Genomic DNA, 21,144 nt, shown 5'->3' on the forward strand with positions numbered 1-21,144 from the left:
AATGACTGATCTGGCTTGAAAACAGGGTTGTGACATGTAGGGCTCTTTCCACTACACTGTTCTATCATAGTGTCACCTGAAAACTCTAAAACACTATATAAACTCATGAATCAATGTTTATTTGCTCAGAGTATGTGAGAATCATGAGATGGCATTTTCACTACTCTTATTAGTGTAATTTATTTTCAAGCTATGCTATACTACTTAAGGAAATATAGTATAATTTCAGAGGAAAACTGTGTGCCAGTTTGAAAATATTATGTACCCCAGAAAAGCCATGTTTTAATATTGATGCGATATTGTAGGAGAAGCCATTTCTTTTAATCATGATTCAGTACTATAGGTTGGAAATTTGATTAGATTATCTCCACGAAGATGTGATACATCTGATTGTGGGTGTGACTTTCTATTCAATGGAGATATGACTCCACTCATTCCAGGTAGGTCCTGATTAGTTTACTGGAATCCTTTAAGAGAAGAGACATTTTGAAGATAGTCTACAGAAAAGACAGAGCCAACAGAGAGGGAAAGAGTTACACAGATGTTGGAGCCCAGCAGACATTGCCATGGGATGCTAAGCAAGCTGGAACTTGGGGAGAGCCACGAGAAGCTGAGAGATGAAAGCCAGCCCTGGAGAAGCAACGTGAGGAACCCCCACGGGAGCAGAGGCTGAAAGCAAAGGAATCCAGGAGCAAGGGACCAGTAGATGCTGGTATGACCCAGCTGATAGAGGTGGTCCTGACCCACCAACCTTTCTTGAGTTAAGGTATCTGTCCCTGGGTGCCTTAGTTTGAACATTTTTATAGGCTTAGAACTATAAACGTGTAACTTCTTAAATTCTATTTTTAAAAGCCATTCCATTTTGGTATATTGCATTCCAGAAGCTTTCAAACCAAAACAAATTGCAAATTATCATCAAATGATTTTAAGATAAGATTTATGGGGAAGTCCTAAAAATAATTGAATTTTTAATTTAGAGAAAAAGCTGAGAAAGGACATGACAGAACAATGGATATATAAGCAGCATTAAGTCAATAGCAGAAGACAAAAGAGTTTTAATATTGCATAATAGATACAAAGAATTTCTTAGCAATGATAAGTTTGATTTTAGGATGGATTATTAAAAGTGGTTGGGAAATTTAGAAGAGGGTTTCAACAAAGGATAGACTATCCTATGTTTAAATGATCAAATTAAATATTTTCCCCTAAAGAACAATAGATTAAAATATTTTTAAGGTTTTCCCTATATTGTATAAATATAGATTTCTAGATTGTGTAATCAGCTCTGGATTCTGACATTTACTGTCCATGAAATTCTAGCCTGGAACCTCAGCACAACATTGTTAGTTCACGTTATGGGTCAAGGCACAAGAAGAAAACATATTTTAATGAATTTCTGTGAATAGTTCAAGTAATTCACCCTTTTAAATTAAATTTAAGTCAGATGTATTTTAGTTCAAATTCTATATCACAAAAGTACAGTCTCACCTCCATCACTTAAAGATATACCTGCAATAATAATCATGGCAAAAGCTGCAAATCCAGTGTCATCCTTTCCTTTCACAATCTGTGCTCCACCTTGAGGGTCTGTGAGAAACACAAAGAAGAATTCCTGTCCTTCAGGCTGATCGTCATCCAAAATGTGAACTGATATTCTGCGTTCTCTTTCTCCATCTAGAAACGTAAGGACAAGAGTTTGTTCTTTGAAGTCTTCTTCTTCAGTTGCCCATGTAAAGTTGGAAATTTCATAGATATCTTGAAAAGGCAATATATCGGGTTCCTTCTGAGCACATCTTTCTCCAAAGGTTTTAACTGTTATGCTGACGTTGCCAGTAAACCCACCAGTTCTTCGTATAAGAACTTCTGCAGTATTGAGTGTGTCATTTTTCATCTCCTCTTCTACGTAAACAATGGGTGGCCCAAGACTAAACGTTCCATAAATGGAAGCATCAGCAGTTAGAGTGTCCACATAAGGCTTCTCAGACATGGTAGATGTACTAGGAAGGGTGACAAGTTTCTCAGGAATGGCAGATAAAACAGCTGCCTCAGTAACAACAGCAACCATTTCAGTTGACTGTGGAATGGCAGTTGTCTTGGTTGTGTTAAGTTGCGTGGTGAAAGCAGATTCTACAGGAATGAGAGTTATGTCTACTGCTGCCGTTGTCTTGGGGAAAGAAACATCCATTCCTACCAGGTCATCATTATCCAGTATTGTGATCACTGCAACACTGAAATCTAAATTCAAGCGTGGTCTCCAATTGGCATCATGTTTTTGTAACCCGCTAATTTCCACAGAGGTTAGATTGATGTAAAAAAATTCTTCTATCTCAGGAAACTGATCATTAATTATAGTTATTTCAAAATCAGTCTCAGTTTGGAATTTTTTAAAAAGCAGTTCCCCATTCTGAACAGGCTCAAAGTCTTCGAGTGGTTTTGCACTTCCTGCAGTGGTCTGATATGAAACTTTAATAAGGTCACTGTGGAACCCAAAAAGTCTTTGCACATGTAACCTGATCACCTGCGTGTCCTCTGACACTACGACATTTCTTGAACCGGGGGAAAATTGAAAGACTCCCATTGGTTCAATTTCAGCAACGGTGAAACCTGATCTGGGGGGAGAAAAAGTTAAACCATGAAAGAACTGGTAAAATCAGGAAAAGCACTGTAGAGACTCATCTCTCACATATTTAAGACGTTGCTCGCAAAGACAACATGTGAAAATGGCATGCCCTTTCAAATACCTCAAAACCCTACTTACTTATTGATGAGAAAACCAGAGCACAAGAAACGTAAGAACAGAAGCTGCATCTGCAGGTTATGGGACCTAACAAGTAAAGATTTCATAGGTCTCTGGTCTGCTTGTCAGGTCAACCCAGAGCAGCCCTGAAGTGTCTGAAACATCAGGCTCTCTCTTATGTACCAAAACCTTTGTGATGTTGGACCTTTCCAGCTTCCTTACCTACCAGGTAGAAATAGTCGTCCCTATGAGGAGGCAGTAATGGGACAAAAGTAGCTAAAGACTTTATAAATGAATCGAAATTAACATCCACGACTGAACAATTTATCTTTAGCTCTTTCCTATGGATTTTTGCCATGAGTTACTTGTTATGTCAGAGGTTACAATCGCTGGGCCATCAGCCTAATCCAGACCACAGGCATATTTTCTTTGGCTAACTGGAAAAAAAAATGTGAGTTTCAATCTAAATTTGAACACCTTTATGGAGAGCCAGGCCCCATAACTCTTGTCAAACACATCACTCAGCACATAGCCTAGTGGTTAAGAACACAGAGGGATCAGGCGGGCTGGGTTCAAATCACAGCCTCAACCCTTATTACCTGTAGGACACTGGATTTGTTATATAATCTGTATCTCTGTGTTTCTTCATCTGTAAAGTGGGACTAACAATATATCTACTTCATAAGCTCCTTCTAATGGAGAGTCCATTAGGGTATATATAAATTAAAATAGTGGCCGCGGACACTATAAAACTGTTAGTTCTTATTTCTGTTGTTAAAGGTATTTGAATTTGTGATGCTGAAGTATGTTCTGTGGCCCAACAGTTTTTTAAAGTTATATGTACAACATAAAACCATATCCTCCCTACCCCTATTCCCCACACAAATACATATACAAACAGATGTGAGCACAGGCTGGTTTGGCCCACACAGTTTTCCTATTCCACAAATAAGTCAAGTGAAGAACAGTGAGAGCAGGAATTTCCCCAAAGCTACACACTGAGGAAATGGCAGAGCTGGGACTCAGTCTGCCCTCTGCCACTCTGCTCTGCTCATCCTGGGCAGAGGGAAACCTCTTATCAACTAATTTTTTTCTCTCAATTCCTATCAGTTTTCTATCTAGTTCAATGACCCCTTGTTAACATGCTCTATATTTCCCTTTTCAGAAAGCAATAAAACTGAAAAATAAACCCTCTAAATTATGCAAATAAACAGAGGGTAATAGTTAAAAATATAAGGGCTAGAGACAAAAGTCTTGTGTTGGAACCTATCTCTTTCACTTACTAGCTATGTGTTCTTGGAAAACTTATTTAACTTCCCTGTGCTTTAGATTCTTTATCTGTAAAATGAGATACTAACAGTGCCTATAGGAGGCATGGATTAGTTGCTGCTGCTGCTGTTTTTGTTCTTGTTTTTTTTCCAGTGGCCCATAATACAGTAACCCATGGCTCCGTAAAAGCAGGGTTCTCAAATTAGTTTCTATAATATGTAACGTATACCCGCACAAAGTCCACCTAAAGGCACGTGTGCAAAAACCCGCCCATTCGTAGATAACGGTACTGCAGATCAGCCTTGCTTCAATTCAGGAAGCAGCAAGAGCAATGAAGCTTGATACAGAATGTTGAAATTGCCGTAAACATCAATTCTATGATTTTTCTATTGTCATATTATTTCATTAAAACCATCATTTTAAAATCTAAATTCCTCAAAACATAACTTCTAATAAATACTTTTGAATAGGCTCAAGACAAAAGGAGATAATAGTTTAATAGTTTATTTATATAAGTTGAAGGAAAAAAAGAGATTCACAGTGTTGCTGCCTGGGACCTCTTTTACTGCAAATAAACTGGTTTTGATACAAAGTTGTTATAGATATACCACAAAATAGAATAAAATTAAGTTAAACTCAAAAGAACTCTTGGTTTAAACAAATAACATTATCACCCTACCATGATGTCTTATTCTTACTCTCAATCACTTGGGAAAGCAGGTATTTTCCAACTTCTTCCTCAGGAGATAGCCCTCTTTAAAACTAAGTGCACCTGCTATGGTGTCTTATCGGAAAGGCTATCCCAGGACAATCCTCTTGAGTTAGAGGTCCGGATACCATCTCTTTAAGCCCAGCAGTGGATGCAACTCCAATGAAAGTCAGCTTCCCTAAACCATGTCTTTGGAAGGCAGGTCATGTGTTGCTGACCCCATCTTGCAGTAAAAACTGCTTTTGCAACTACTTTGAGGAAAGCTATCCTCCTGACTTTTTCCTGACTTGACCCATCCTTTCCAGGTTCCTACTCCAGGAACCCCTTGGGTGGCGTTGGGTGGCTCTTACCGAAGGCGAGCTCCGCCGGGGGCAGCGCTGTGCACGCCAGACAAGTGAGTAACAAAGGTCTCGGGGCGTCCGGGGCTCGGAAAAGCCCGCAGCAAAATTCCTTTACTTCGCTCACCATGAGAAAATGAAAGGTTCCCTGAAAGGAAACATGAAAAGGAAAAGACGGGGTATTATCGCCTAGTTCTTAAATTAGGATTCAAGTCATTAAACTGTAGTGTGATATTCTCTCCTCTAAAATTACCTTCCAGTCTATAAAGAGCAAAACAGACAAAAAACGGCGATGGTAGTGGTGGTGGTAATGAAAGTTTTAGACGCTCCCTAGGCCAGGACAACTCTTGCCTTCAACCTTCCTCTTCCTTTCTCACTTTCCTTTTTCCTTTTCTGACTCAACTTCGAAATCCAGTAACGGAAGGAGAACAGTGTAAGGCAGGCCTCGGTTTGACTTTTGGCCCCTGCATATTCTTTAGACATGCATATTCAAATAACACGGGGTGAAATATCATAATCTATGCTTTTTACTTTAAATTACTTTTAAAAATCATGTACAGTTCCAGTAGCCTGGATTCTTGAAGACGATTGTATGAAGATGCGACATTTACAATGTGACTGTGTGATTCTGAGAACTTTGTGTCTAATGCTCCTTATACCCAGGGTATGGACAGATGAGTAAAAAATATGGATAAAAGCAAATAAATAAACAACGGTGGGGATAAAGGGTAAAATAAATTGGGTAGATGGAAACACCAGTGGTCAATGAGAAAGTGGAGTAAGGTGTATGGTATGTATGAGTTTTTTCTTTTTATTTCTTTTTTGTGGAGTAATGTAAATGTTCTAAAAAGTGATCATGGTGATGAATACATAATGATGCGATGATATTGTGAGCCATTAATTGTTCACCATGTATAGAAAATATGTGCGTGAAGATTTTTTCAATTAAAAAAATTTTTTAATAAATTAAATAAATAAATCATACAAAAAATCATGTATGTATGATGGAATGTTAATAATTGTTAAATCTAGTCAATGAGTAAAAAAGTGCTCATTGTACATTATAATTCCTTAACCTTTATGGTTATAGTCGAAAATGTTTATTATAAAAAAATAGATTAAAAAAACTGAAAAACGGTGGCTCAGTGGCAGAGTTCTTGCCTGCCATGCCGGAGACCTGAGTTTGATTCCCTGCCCATGCAAAAAAAAAAAAAAACCCAAACTGAAAAAAACCTCCTTGAAGATACTGATGATCAATTCTTGTTATTTTAGTATGATTGACTTATTAATAAATTGACCAAAGCTTTGGAAGACTAATTTTATATATAAGCCTAAACTCACATATGTACTCATATAGAACATTTCCGCAAACAGATTTTTTACAGACCTAGCAAGTGGTTACTTTTTCAAAAAAGAAAGAAAAGCTACTAAATTATATGGAACTGTATATATATCACCCAAAGTGACAGAAGGGGGAAGGGAGTTAAAGATAAGAAGGGTTTCTGAGGAAGAAAGGCCTAGAAAATAGACAGAAAAGATAATTACATACCTTTAAATAAGGGACATGCGAAAAGGAAAACAAAGAGTCAGAGTTTGATACATTCAGAGAGGGGTGCCCATTAGTGGTTAAAAAAAACCCAGTATCCAAGTCAGTTCTAGTGCTGTGGCATCTCTCAGTTGAGCATCTAAACTCAAACTGTATCTATTAGTAGGAATCCTGTTGGGATAGAAACTGGCATGACAATGTTGTCATCTCCACTGTTCCGAGCTGAACCATATCTTCTAAAGGACTGCAGATTCCAATCCTTATTATCTCTCAGTGATACTAAGACTTGAGAAAAATGAAAATCAATCCATCCTCACTGAAAGACTGAGTCTCTGAGCCCATGATGCAGGTTCATTAGATTTATTACTGAAGTCCAGTGACCAACAGGACATTGAATCAAGGAGGGGAACCTCACCGTTTCTGAGTCCCCTGGAAAGTCCTTTATAAAGTAGCATCACCTCAATTTGTACTGGAGCTTTCTGTGACGTGGTAGAGGGCAGACATCAAATATTTGTGTCTTACTAACTCTCCAATAATTAATGGTACAATTCAAAACTCAAGCAGATGACGTAAAGCCTGCTCTACTGTCTGAAATGTTCAGATGAACATGTAAATTTATCCAAAGTGGTATCTTATTATTATTGCATAAACTGAATAAGGTTTTCTAGAACTACTTTTAACAAATTCCTAATGCGTAGATAGAGCAGTCTGCTTAGTGATCACTATTCTGGGGTGAGGTATTAAGTTTTTAATTTGACCAAACAATGTTTCTCTGATTCTCACCAAGCAGCCTGTACTGATCAGCCTCCCTGATGCCTCAAACTCTGGGAGCACTGTACTAAAGGACAACCATTTCCGTGTCCACCATAAACATGCCCGAGGAGTTAGTGCTCCTTCACGTTCCACAGGGCTGACTTTAGTAAAAAACTACCACTCACCCAATTTTGGTGTCATGTTACCGACAACAACGAATTCAGAGGCTTCTAACCCTGGAGCATATCCAGCAGTCCAGGCAACTATGAGAGAACCGTATGTTCCTCTCCTCGAAATTACAATTTCACTTGTTCCAGCAGTAACGTCCCTAAGTCGAAAAGCGGTAGATACAAATCCAACCTAAAGGAAAAACAGGCTTAGAGTGTTTTATTTCTCTCTCAAGTTTCCTATGTTCTGAAAAAGCGGATTAAATATGAACTTTCTCTCTTCATAAAACACATTTTCTTTGTTTAAAAAAATATTCAATTAAAGAGAAATGTTTGACATGATATCTGAGAGTTGAAAATTTATTCTATTTTATAATGCAGATAATAGTTTTGAACCTTCATTTATTAGCAAAATGTAATCCTCTGATTGAACAATATCTCAAAGAGATAAGTTGTGCTTATTTTATAAATGAAGTGATTTATTATTATAATATCTAAAAAGAAGTCAACTTTCAGTTCTAGACAAATCAGATTATGGAAAGACCAATGAACAAGCAGATTAAAATGCCATTTTAAAAATCATTTTATTTAACCATAATTCAATTTATCTCTTTGCAGAAACTTAGCAGGGTAAATTGAAGTCCTAAAAATAAAGACAAAAATTCACATACTTGAATGAAAAAGACTGAAATGCTAACTGATGTTTCACTCTAATTGTAATTATTTAAAGTAAAATATCTCAATAGTTAGTCTTTGCTATCAAGAAATGATCTGGAAATTAAAAATTCTTTACCTTACATTCAGATTCTGTAAGATATAATTTTTGTAAAACTTCAAAAGGAAACATTTTTCTATTGAAAGTTGAAAACTGACTAATTATTTTCATATAATGTATTCCTAAAGTTTACTTTCATATTAACAGGGTTATTTAGATTGAAGGAAATAGCTAATCTTATAATTCTAAAACACTCAGTCTTTCCTATAAATGCTGCCCTCTAGTGGCTCGCTAGGAATACAACACCCAGGATCAATTACCTGAGAATTGGCAGCTGTCTCAGGGACAGGAAGGACAGCTGACTTTGCTTCCTGGAGAATCTGTGGCATTCCATAGACAGGTCCCCTAACAAGCCTCACAGTCACCAGTTGCAAAATTATTTTAGAGTCTAGTAACAGGAAGACCTACAAAGAAAGTACCAATGATGCTTTTAATGGTAAGAAATGATTTTCAGAGAAAAATACAAACTTTGAAATGAGCTGTTGGCTCATTGCCTTTAAGTCTCAAAACATTCTCATTAATATATGCTCTGTCCCCTTACTTTAAGAAAAATGAGCATGAAGACTGTGGGGTGCAGAGTGGTGGTGGTAGCTTATAAGAAAATAAAATTCGCAAATTATCCAAATTACCCAAATGGCATCAAGAAAGATAGGAATAATAGAAACAGTATTAGAGCTTATGTATCAAGTTTTCATGCATCAACTATTAGGGATCATGTATCAAGAACATCCTGGAGAATAGTGCCAATTCCTGAAACCTGGCAAAAAACATTTTCCTCTTCATCAAGTAATAAATAATAGCACTGTGATATTTACTCAAAATGTATAATGAATTAGGAGTTCTAATTATTTGAACATTTGAATAAATAAAAAATTACTCAGCACCATGCAAAATATTACCAAGTTTTAAAGTTTTAGAGTCAAAATTTGTTTCCTACATATTTCCCCTGATTTTTATCAGAGGATAAAAATCCTAAAAGTTCCGTTTGAAACTTAGAATACATTTTCCATTGAAACGTTATTATTGATAATGAATTATTAAGACCCCAAGTTATCCCATAACCTAGAACATCAATAAACACTCTGTTCATCTTCACTGGCTGTAGAAGCAACCATTTCTGTGGAGTTCCTAATTCTTTTAAATATAATGTACTTAAAAATACATCATTTCCCAATGTGCAAAATATGTAGGCTAGCAGGTGCAAACACTGGGCAACATGAAAGAAACGAATGTTTCATTCATTCACTGGATCACTGTCCATTTCAATTGACATTCATTGAGTATGAACCACAGGCCAAGTGATAAGAAAACAGAAATAAATTATGATAGCCTAATTTCAACCATGTGTGCCTGCTTCTCCTAGAAGCATGTGCTCCTTCCACCTGCTGGTCACTGCCTAGACAGTTAAGGAGCTTTTATCCACATTCCCAAAGACAGAAGGACCAGGCATTGGCTTAAAGCCCGCGGTCATTCACGCCTTCCCGCCAGGCACTCTGCCCTTGGGCCTGCCATCTCAGCTCTCCCAGCACACACGGACTTGCCTGAAGTGGCACCTTCCTATGGTAAAGTAATTAAACACCGAGTGGAACATGAGTAACAGCAGATTTGAGGAGAAGCTGGTTTACCTACATAAGAAAGTGGGGAGACAGAAACTTCTGATTTAATTTACAAAGGCAACTGGGAGGTTTTAGGAGTCGGTCACGTTCTGCCACTTCTCTGTTCAGGTCTGCATCACCAATGCGACTATATTTCTCATCATTCTTGAAGGCACGTGCCCATAACACTCTGGGCACACGCCCAACATTGCTTTTCCACATTGTTTCATAATTGGCTGTCAATGGGTCTGTCTCTGGGACTACACAAGGAACAACCTGATGACAGGAAATGTATCTTAGCCAACTTCACACCTGCCACATGGTAAGTGCTCAATAAAAGCTTAAGTGATCCGATTGCAAATGTAAAATCCCTCTCACATTCCGACTTAATTTTTTTTAAGCTTATATTTCTTTGTTCCTTAGCATACCAGTGATTCTTATCACCAGTGTGCGTCTCATCTACAAAGCCACTTGTTAACAGGGGTGGAAACAGTTTACACCTCCACGTCCTTATGTTAAACCAAAATCAGGGTCTTCTAGTTCACAGAGCCCAAGGGACCCTTGCCCTGTTCAAAGACCCACTTGAAGGTTAGAACAAGGTGGTTAGAAACAACGAGGCTTTGATGTCCTTCTCTGGGCGGGGGGCGTCCTGCTGGAAGTTTTAACTTTTACCTAGGAGGGTGGAAGTGAGAGAACTGTATGTCAACCTGGTAACTAATCTCCCTCATTTCAAAGAGCAATGCGTTCTATCCATTGTGGGAGGGAGAGGAATGCTCAGAAAATCCTATGCTGGACTTATGCACATGTCACACCTTGCCTGGAAACAGTTATCTCGGAAGACTGCTCACACTGGTCCTTCCTACAGCACCTAACCGTCTGTGTGCAACCTCACACCTCGCACCCTGGTGTGAGAGAAGGAGAAGGAGCCCAAGCAAATTGAAAGCGTTTAATGGAAAAAGTTAAAGTAAGCAAACCAGACGAAGCTTTCATTTATGTCTAAGCCAGAAAACTTTTGTATTCTTTACTGAAAATAGATAGAAGTCATAAAAATAATTTTTAAAAGTTCAGAGGAGACATTAAGTATTTCATAGATGGTAATTCAAATAGTTACTAGGACTTCTATGGATCTTCTTAAGCTACACCACTAAGCTTTTAAAGCAAAATGAAAAAAAAACCTATCGTCCTTCAAAATGTCCTGAGATGACATTTAAAGAGACAATCTCAGAGCCAAGCAGATCAAGAGTCTTATTTCACGCAATGTAAATCACATTTGTTGGTTTTCCTTTGTGTAGTCTAGAGTAATTTTGTACTACCCACTTTGCTTACTTAGTAAAATAATAGAATACTACTAATAACTAACAGAATAGAAAAATAATCTAATCTTCACAGTGGCAAGTCTTATTGCCAAATGAAATGTTCCTATAATATGACTCAAATTTATTCCTAGAAATGTTAAAGGAATATTCCCAATGGCTCATTGGCAGAGATATAACTTGAATGTGCTAAAATGGCGCTATATACAGGGGCATGGAAAAATGTTTCAAGTTACAGAATTTCAGCATACTCTTTTTTTAAATCCTTTAAATTTGTAAACAAGACTTAATACAATGGTATTCTGGTTTACTTAATCCACCTCTCATTTTCTCAGATCTGTACTCTTTATTCCAGTCTTAGGAATTTATGGATATAGATATTGGAGGCTAGAAATGGATAAATTAGAGCCACGGCATTGCATCAGTTTCCAAAAGGACTAGAGTGTCATAGGAATAGCCAAAGAACTCCTGTCTCACTAAGAGGCCTCCATTTTTCTATTTAATTAAATAACAATAGAAGTAAAGACCCTGAAGGTACATAAGAGATCAAACACGCCCCAGAGCAGACACAGTTAGTGTCCTATGCTTGCTGTACACACTGCTGCATATTCATACATGTGGATGAAGAGGTCTACATTCTATCAGCGGTAAGTTTCTATGAAACTAAGATCATTAGTTTATTGAATATGCTAAACTCAGCGGAATCCAAATGGGAAACTCCTTAACTTTTTTTCTGCTACTGTTTTGCAGGGTTTCTATCCATTAACCTTTGACAATGTTGTGGGAGATCACAAAGCTTTCAGTCACTTTCAAGAATTTCAATGGTCCAAGCCATATAAATCAAAATTCCAATTTCCTCAATTTTTGAAAGCTTCCCTGTTTATATCAGTTCTTGCTTGATCCATGGCTCAGAATCTACAAAGGGAAAGGGGTCACAATCCAATTTTTCAGTACTCCTCCAGCACCCCATTTTGACCTTTCCACCAATCTTCTGACATTTCCAGGTTTGGGGCAAGGGACTGTAACTTTGAGAAAGAAGGTCAAAAGGCTTGCCTCACTGCTGTAGTTCTTTCTTGGCTAACACTGGCTGACTACCATGCCTCCATTAATGGCAAGTCCCCAGATGTCTGACTTTTTATGTAACAGATTTAGGATCTCCTTGGAAGCTTCTAAAGAATTCTACTCTTCACTATTTCTTGGCATGGATGATATACTCTCGTATGACTTTTAAACCCTCTCCTAGCTTCACAATCCAAAGTTCTCAAGATAACTCCAATCTGGCTACCCTCTGAGGCAACCTATCTTAACCGTGACGTAATTAAGCCCAATGCCAAAATGTGTCCAGTGAATGAAATGTCAACTTGTCTCCTATGCATATAGAAGGATATTAGTTGTGTACAACTCTTGGGAGAATTGCAGAAAGTAGTCACTCAAATCATGATCTGTGGTTCACTGTGAAAGGCTGCAGGCATTTATGTACTTGACCCACAGGAAATCCATACATTCTTGTCACACCCATCCCAAATACCGGAAGAGCAGCCCACTACCCTCGCCTCATCATCCCAAAAATCATAATCAATTTCCTATATTCCAAACTCCAAGGGCAGAAGCAGGTACCCACTTGTGTGTTTAAGAGCCAAACCCACTGCACCATTCTTTGGTAGCAGCACAAGGATGCCTATAAATTTTGCTCTTCCACAAATATCAGGCTGAAAATAAGATACAAATCTGTATTTTTTCTGGTGGTGAATTTTTGTTTTGTTTTGTTTTGTTTTTAACATTCCCCCATTTCTAAGACCAATTCTACTTTTTTACTCAGCTTGGATAGGAGGAAGGAACAAACCATTCTCTCCTCTCCAACAAGTAGAAAAAAAAATCTAAAACACATTTCTCCTCAGCTTAGATTGCTGATACCAACTTTGAATTTCTTTTCATATCTTAGATATATATAGACTAGAAGAGGTGATGGTGAGACAGCCATGAGTTCTACTATCTTTAATGAATCCAGTATAGATACATTATTATCTATTTATTGACTGTGGGGCAGTTATTATAGCTTATAGGTTTAGCTTTGGGATTCAGCTGAAAATGAGAAATAATATGAAAAGCCCAAATGAACATGCACTTTTACAAAAAATTCCTGACAGAGTTAAGAGATATTAAAAGGATAAAGTAGAATAAAGAGGAATTAAAAAAATCAGGAAACTCCCTTATTTCATTAATGACTGTGCACACAAAACAGGTTAGCTTGCTGATACTCGACATTCCTCTGCAATTGTGAATAAGAAAGTTACATGAAAATTCAATTCACTCAATTCAATACTGTCAATATAATACATAGTAACAGTAATGTTATTCCTCTTGATGTTACACAATAACTGACAGTATAAGAATTATCTCGATGGTTATAAAAAAAATTAGAACTGATCTTACTCCAGCAATGAAGGACCCATTAGGTAACAATAAAACGGAACTCTGGAAAAAGAAAATTTGAGCTATTAGTTCTTTCTAGGATCCCATAAGATTTCTAACAAAACTTGTAGCTACTTTTTAATGAATTCAATATTGCTTTAAACATAAGCTAAAACATGTATTAGCTTACAGAAGGAAAAAACTGACTAAAATTAGAATAAATTTCCTAAAGCTATCTAGGTTTTATATATCCATTTATATGCAAGTAGCTGGATGCCTACCACCATTATTATAGTTTAATTATATCAACAGAAAAGCAAATTTAGCATTGATTTAAGGAAGTAATATAACACCATTCTAAATCTGAAGAGGAATAATTAAGAGCCCAGATTTCAGACTTTGTCCCTTGGGTGTGAATTCCAGTTCTGCCACAATCTCAGACCAGTTACTTTACCTCTATGTGCCTTTGTTTCCACATGTAAGAAAATAAGGATATTAGAAGTTATCTGTTAAAGTGGTCGTGAGGATTAAATGATTCTATAGGTATGTATATGTAAGTGTATATATGCGTATCTCACTTGAAACAGTTCACTTCACTTACAAGTACTAAATATTTGCTGCTATTTAGACAAAAATATTTTATCTGCAAATAGAAACATACTTATTCATTTGCAATCTGTAAATATTTCATTCAGTGCCCATATTACCCAATAACTGCTTTGCATTTCCTAAGGTACTTTTCATTTTGCATTTAAATATCTGAGTAATCTTTTAAACGAATCATGAGGTAAAACTCTCATGGAGTTTTACCGGAATGATCAGAAAACTGAAGAAATGTTACCAACCTGATTCTTTACTGGTACTATGTCGACTACATATTTGACACCATCTTTGAGTACCAGCTGCCTCTCTGCATTTTCAGTAACAACTGGCTGTTCTTTATGGTCAGATGATATTTGAAATCCAACAGCCACATCTCCAAATGTTCCAGCAAGTCGGGTTACATTAATTTGGATGTATCTAGTAAGGTTCTTTCCAACAAGTATTGACTGGTGATCTGAATACAAGGCAAATACACCATGTGGGTCATCATTTGCAGAAACAGAGAACCAGGTGATACATCTTTCTGGATCCAGGTCCGCTCCTCCCTCTACAGAAACAAGTTGGATCATATAATCTTTTTCAATCTCAGGTATATCATCTGATATCAAATGAACATCAAAGCTCACTTCACTCTCTCCGTCAGCAATGATAAAAAATCCTTTCGTGGAAAGGAAGTCTCCGGTGATATCAAACTTGCTACTTAATTCCCAGTAAACCTAAAATAAAAAGAAAAAAATCAAAATTAAATAATTCAGTATACTGAATTAAAATCCTTTAAATTTTGGTTTCCTCTGTAATACGCAGAAAAAGAAATTTTAATTGTGTATCATATTTGAAGTGAAACTTTCCAAGCACAAGTCAGTTTGGAAATTACATGAAGTCTTCCAGGCTGTCACACCTAATTTGCAGGACATGATTAGAAATCGCATTATTTCATCTGCTTCTAAAATAAAAACAGAATTTGAGGAGAAAAAGAAGAGCATTTTGATTTTAAAATGCTAGTCCCACAAATGCATTCATCAGTGATCCATGAATGGGCAATTTTGAAGATAAAAAATAAGTAGATTCTCTGATGACTTATATCAGAATAGGTCTTAGTTTGTTTTTAAAGAAAAGGAAATGTCTCCGAGATTTCATGACAAGATTTCTTTTCTGAGAATTTTTGACCTCCAAATCATGAAGTTTCAGCTGAAGAAGTACTAGCTAATCTCCAAGGAAGATAGATAAATATTCACATAAATTTCACAAAATTATTTTGTAGCAAACAAATTACCTTGATCTGTTAGCTGAGTATCTATACGACGTCCCAAAACATTTACACTCAAATGTAACCACCTAAAAAGCAGTTACCACAGGGAAAAATTCTACTGAGGATAAAGGCTTAAGGAATATATTGAACGATCCATCGAATCATTGAGAGGCTTAATAGGAAAGTTTCATGTTATAGCAAATAATGAAATACGAAATAGTTCAGTGATATAATTCACAATTAAGTGCGAGGAATACTCATGGTCTACACGTAGCTGAATGTAATGAAGCAGCTGGGGGTTCATACTGCCTGGGGATTCCAAAGGGGCTTATGGGAAGCCTCTCAGCTTCACTGAAAACTCATAGAACCTCAGTTTATCAGAAATGTCCTTTAACCAGGACACCAGGGTTTCTCTGTCACATTTGTTAGGCAAATTGTTACTCTGCTTAGTAAAATCAAAAAGAGAAACGATACCATAATTTCTCCTAAGAGGCCCTTGACTCTTTTGACAAAGAAAGTAATGCTCAGAGGCCCTTCTGAGGCCAGTGGCTCTGAATAGGTCTTCTTGGATAAGGATTCAGGAGCAAACTGAACAACGCCATTTGGATTGCCAAACTTCTGAATCTAAAAAACATAAAGATAGCCAAGTGAAAAGCACATCTGACAACCATGGATGAAATTACAGTAAATAAGACATTAAAACACAGATAAGCTAAGGAAACTAAAGATGCATAAAAATAACACCTGCCTATATTCTACTGTAGTAGACCGAAGATGTCCCCCAATTTAGACATGTTCTTAATCTTAACCCACATTCCTGTGGTGTGAGCTCATTGTAACTTACAACCTCAAGATGTCACCAAGGTGCGGTGCAACTGAATGAGAGTGGGTCTTAATCCCTACTGCTGGGGGCCTTACACAGAGAAGAAATGAAGCCAGAAGTTGGGGAAGGCCACACAAGAAGAGGCCGGAATTCCGTGGAATACGGAAGAACCACACAAGGAGAGAGAGACATCACCATGCGATGAGAGGCAGAGATGCAAGCCAAGGAGCTCCGAGGATTACTAGAACACGACAGACTTCGGGGTGTAGCACTGCCTTGAGTTTGGAACTCTAGCCTTCCAAATCAGGAGCCATTAAATTCCTACTGGGAAGCCAACCCAACCCATTGTGTGCTATTTGTCATAACAGTCTGGCCAACTAAAACATCTACTAGCTACCCCATTTCTTAAAGCCTTCTTTATTACCCTGACCGTTGTCTAAAACAAATACGTTGCTATTCCCCATGAATAATGGGAATAAGTGTCCAAAAAACCACACCTTGCAGAATTGCAGAGGAACAATACTTTCGTGTCTGAATTTAATCTTCAGCTCACGTTTGCTTCATTTAATCAGTTAATTTTAGCCAACATTTCCTATTAGCCATTATACCTCCTCCCTACAAGTGCCAAATAGCAACAAATAACAGGCCCCACAGATCAAACTTTTTCAAACATTGTAAAAATAAGCAGTATTAAATGTATTAAATGTATTAAAACTTTTTTAAAAACTTATCATTAATCAGATTATGTAATGAAGTAATACAACGTAGTAAGTTCGCTCTTCAGAATTATTATGGTTTCATTTGGTTTTATAATTTTTAGTTCATCTTAAGTCTAATATGGTTTCAAGAAATGTAAATATATTTCCCGATATATCCTTTAGACCCAAAATTTTGTTGTAAAAACAAAGTTAGGCTTACTATTAACGTGACTTCTTTAGCTCTGGAGTCTAATTTAGCTTTTCCTTTCACAAGTTTAAGTTTAATAATGAAAGTTTCTTCAATTTCAGCTTCTTCATGAGGATAGATAGTGAGAATTATGGTTCTCAGTCCACCTTCTCCCTCTCCAAAATAGATGAGCCCGCTCACAGGATCTGCAAAGTCACCATTCCGTGGCGGCACGGCCTCCAGGGAATTGGGTCCTACTATCTCCCAGTTCACCTGCAGGGTTTTAACAGACGTTAGTTTTAAAAAAAAAAAATTATTGGTGAATATGTAGTATTTATATATTCATATATATGAAATTATTCTGGGATATATCCAGAAAGTCCTGATTCATCAAATCATTTATATTTTTGCTAAAATGAATTATAATTGCAAATATAAACTACACCCCTATGGAATATCAGTTTTCATGAATAAAATTATCTTAAAAGAAGAAAACTATTAATACTTGATCATTTGCCATTACTAGAGGATGACAAAAATATAACAGGTAATATATACATATTAGAGAAATAAATATATATATATGTGTAGTACAACACTATCCTACTGAGTATACAGGTTCTGCCCATTAAAACCTATCTGAAGAAGACAATAAAATGATGTAAAAAGTCTGCTGGGTGTACAGTCCCTTCTAAATATACTTAAATAAATTCCTAATATAAAATGAACAGAAATTTTCATAAATTTTTATGAGAAACAATGTTTTCTATTATAATAACCATAATAATATTGTTTCTGCAATTTAAAATTGTATAGTTTCCATACAATCTTACGAAGAAATAAAATTGGCCACTTCTCTTGCAACTTACTCGACCTTGCATCAGCATTGGACAGACCTGACCACTTCCTTCTTGGAACACTGTCCAGTGTTCTTGGCTTACATGATACTCTGTCTTCTTAGTTTTCCTCCTTTGCTTCTCAGTCTTATTGCTAGTTCCCACTCCTCTGATCCCTAAATACTGGGAGCTCATGGCTCAGTTCTGTGCCCTTCACATCTCTATCTTTGCTCCTTAATCCCCATGGTTTCACAGGCCTCCTTATGTGTCAACACCTTCCAAATGTGGATCTGAAACTTTGGCCACCCAACATGCATGCATATCCACCTCCCACTTGACCCTTCCATCGGGATGTCTGACAGATATCTCAAATGAACACAGCCAAAACAGAACTGCAAGTTTCTACATCTCAGTTAAAAGCAATACAACTGAATGCATTGCTCAAGCTGAATTTCTAGGAGCTAGCCTTGATTCCTCTCTTCCCCTGAGCCTCTACTTTGAGGCCAATAAATTTTCCTCCAAAGCATGCTCCATGCCTATTCATTTCTTGCCCTCTCCATCCTCACCATTCTCTTGACTGTCCCCCTTGCTTCAATCCTGGCATCTTGACAATCCATTTTCCTTACAGCAGCCACAAATGGACTGTTTAAAGTGCCTATACAGTAACACAATTCCTCTGCTTAAAACTCTCACATGGCATTCTATCTTCCCTTGGTATAAAACATTAACTTGGCTTAGGAGGCGCCGTGTGACCCACAGGTGTTGCCCAGTTTGATCACTCTTATTGCCCAGTCCGACTTATCTGGGCCACGATCCCCTCACCTCTACGTCCCCCACCACAGGGACCTCTCAGACCTCAAACATGCCAAGCTTGTGCCTCTGCACTGCCTAAATCCTCTTTCTTCTGACAGCGACATGATCATCCTTTTCTCCTCATCGAGTGTTCAGCTTCAATGCCGCCCTCCCCACCCAATCTAAAGTAGCCAGCGGGTCACTCACTAGCAGGTCTCTAGATTTCACATTCCAGCAGAGCGCTTATTGTCATAAGATAGGTTTTTTTATTCGTTTAAATGTTTACTGTACAGATTTTCCAACTGGAACGAAAACTCTATGAGAAGAGAGTATGAAGTCTGCCTTTTCCACCAGTGTTTACCCAGGGGCCTAGAACAGGGTATTCGTAATTTGTTGTCCTCAACAAATACTTACTGAATTAATGCATTTCACCAGGATCACTAATTTAATTTCCATCTTTCACTCCAGAGCACCATTAGGACAGATGTATGCCTCACACATTTTTATCTAGTCCATAGGAAACAGAATCTACTTTATATCAACTTGGGAATTAATAAATACTTATTGACTGTAACTAAACAAATAAACGTGGGGAATACGAAAATCCAGCGCCATAGTCTGTGTACCAAAAATTATTTTTAAAATCTACCTGAATCTCTCCCAAGAGTCTTCCAGTCCTCTCCAGCACCAAGGATAGAATCATTGTCGAATCAGGGTTCGGAAGAGAAATTTTGCTTTGATTGAGAAATCTCAGAACACCAAAGGGAGACTCACTCCTGGCAATCGTGATTCTGCTCACTAGGTGGCGCCCAAGGACTGCTCCACCAGTAGCGCCCGCCAGCAGAATTTCAATAGGCTCCTCAAATTCACTGCAGAGCAAGGAGTAATTTAAACATATTAAAATGCTTCTAAAATCCAAGTAGCTAGTCATTTTCCAAATGGGTCATGCATATTCAAGGCACAGTAGTCATACGTCAAGTGGTAAGAAGAGGGTGCTCAGCTAAAAGCATCAATATCAAAATCAATATTATATAACCTGAAAGAGTTAATACACTTTCCTCTTCTCTTTTTAATTAACTTAAATGCGTTAAGAAAGTGAACTGAAAGGAGACATCCACACTCTGTTTAGACTTCTTCAAATCTAAAACAACCAAAATGATCATTCCCTCTAATTGAAAAAAAGTGATATGTGTCACCACAAATGGTCTCTCAGACTCACTCCAAAAGTTATTTTTGCTTCTCAATGGGTACATGCATTATCCAAGAGTCTATTATCAAACAACACGTATATAAGGATTAGATCACAATATTTATGCTTTAGATTTGCTCCTAGTATTTCCTGTTATCACAGAATATTATTACCTTTCATTGTCATCAATAATGGAGATATTTATAAAACTCAAGTTCTGCCCATGCTGGAAAGTGACTGAACTGCCATGCAGTAGGTAATCAATACCGCCAGCAGCGGCAGCGGAGCCCCGAGAGCGGACATCAGCTGTCACGTGGCCGTAGGTCCCTTGCAGTCTCACCACTGGAATCACGATCATCCCGACATCTTCCTCCACTGCAACAGGAATTTGGAATTAACTGGTAAGCCAGATAAAGCAACTGTTACAAGAGTTCAGAAAAATTAAATGACAATTAAATATGATAGCTCAGTGTAAGCACTCAAATGTTTCCACAGTTCATTCATCATTTAAGAACAATGATAAGTGAAAATTTCATGACTGATGTTTTTGGAGGAAAATAGTTTATCAAAAGCTGGAATTTATAGTGGGCTAAATTAGAATTTAAATAACCTATTTAGTCATTAGCATAGACATTCTTCTTCTGTATTTTACATATAAATAAATGACCTTTGTTTTCAATGATAATGCAAGATGGATAAGAAAAGCACTAAAATATGTGTACCCAAAGGAAACCATTCTGTTTTGCTTCTATCAATGTTTAGTTGATATATATGAAATAAGATATTAATAAATGAGCTTTGTTATTTATATCATATAAATGTTTAAAAGTCTAGAGACAAATACCATTTTATTACTTTTCCAGCTCTTATAAAATCAACTTGTGAATTTCAATATGCATGTTCAATATTTTATTTCAACTTAAAAATTCTTTTCGAAAATATATTTCTTACTAACCTCTCACATTAAAAAATATTTAATAAAGTTCACATTAACTACCATATGATAACACTGAACTTACATTGTAAGTGTAAATATGCTTTGTCCAAAGTTCCCCTAAGATAGATGGTCAAACGGAAATCAGTTAAAAGGAAAAAAAAAAAAAATCCAAGGTCTTATTTCTTTATCAATGCAAAAATGCAACACAAGCATTTA

The 21,144-nt window shown here is 37.0% G+C and overlaps 1 protein-coding gene across 1 annotated transcript in view; it reads right to left on the reverse strand.

The window, feature by feature from the left end:
• The window catches only part of ADGRV1 (adhesion G protein-coupled receptor V1), a 637,421-nt gene that overhangs the window by 396,950 nt on the left and 219,327 nt on the right, over positions 1–21,144 (reverse strand). Inside the window, exons 66-74 of the mRNA XM_077139161.1 lie at positions 20,165–20,366; positions 19,452–19,671; positions 17,208–17,447; positions 15,941–16,090; positions 14,460–14,933; positions 8,555–8,698; positions 7,538–7,712; positions 5,066–5,201; positions 1,510–2,609 (exon numbers count right to left, since the gene is read on the reverse strand). Coding sequence (XP_076995276.1) covers positions 1,510–2,609; positions 5,066–5,201; positions 7,538–7,712; positions 8,555–8,698; positions 14,460–14,933; positions 15,941–16,090; positions 17,208–17,447; positions 19,452–19,671; positions 20,165–20,366 — 2,841 coding nt within the window. The remainder of the gene's footprint in view (positions 1–1,509; positions 2,610–5,065; positions 5,202–7,537; positions 7,713–8,554; positions 8,699–14,459; positions 14,934–15,940; positions 16,091–17,207; positions 17,448–19,451; positions 19,672–20,164; positions 20,367–21,144) is intronic.

This window comes from Tamandua tetradactyla, chromosome 21, assembly GCF_023851605.1.
Source record: "Tamandua tetradactyla isolate mTamTet1 chromosome 21, mTamTet1.pri, whole genome shotgun sequence".
Classification (NCBI taxonomy): Eukaryota; Metazoa; Chordata; class Mammalia; order Pilosa; family Myrmecophagidae; genus Tamandua; species Tamandua tetradactyla.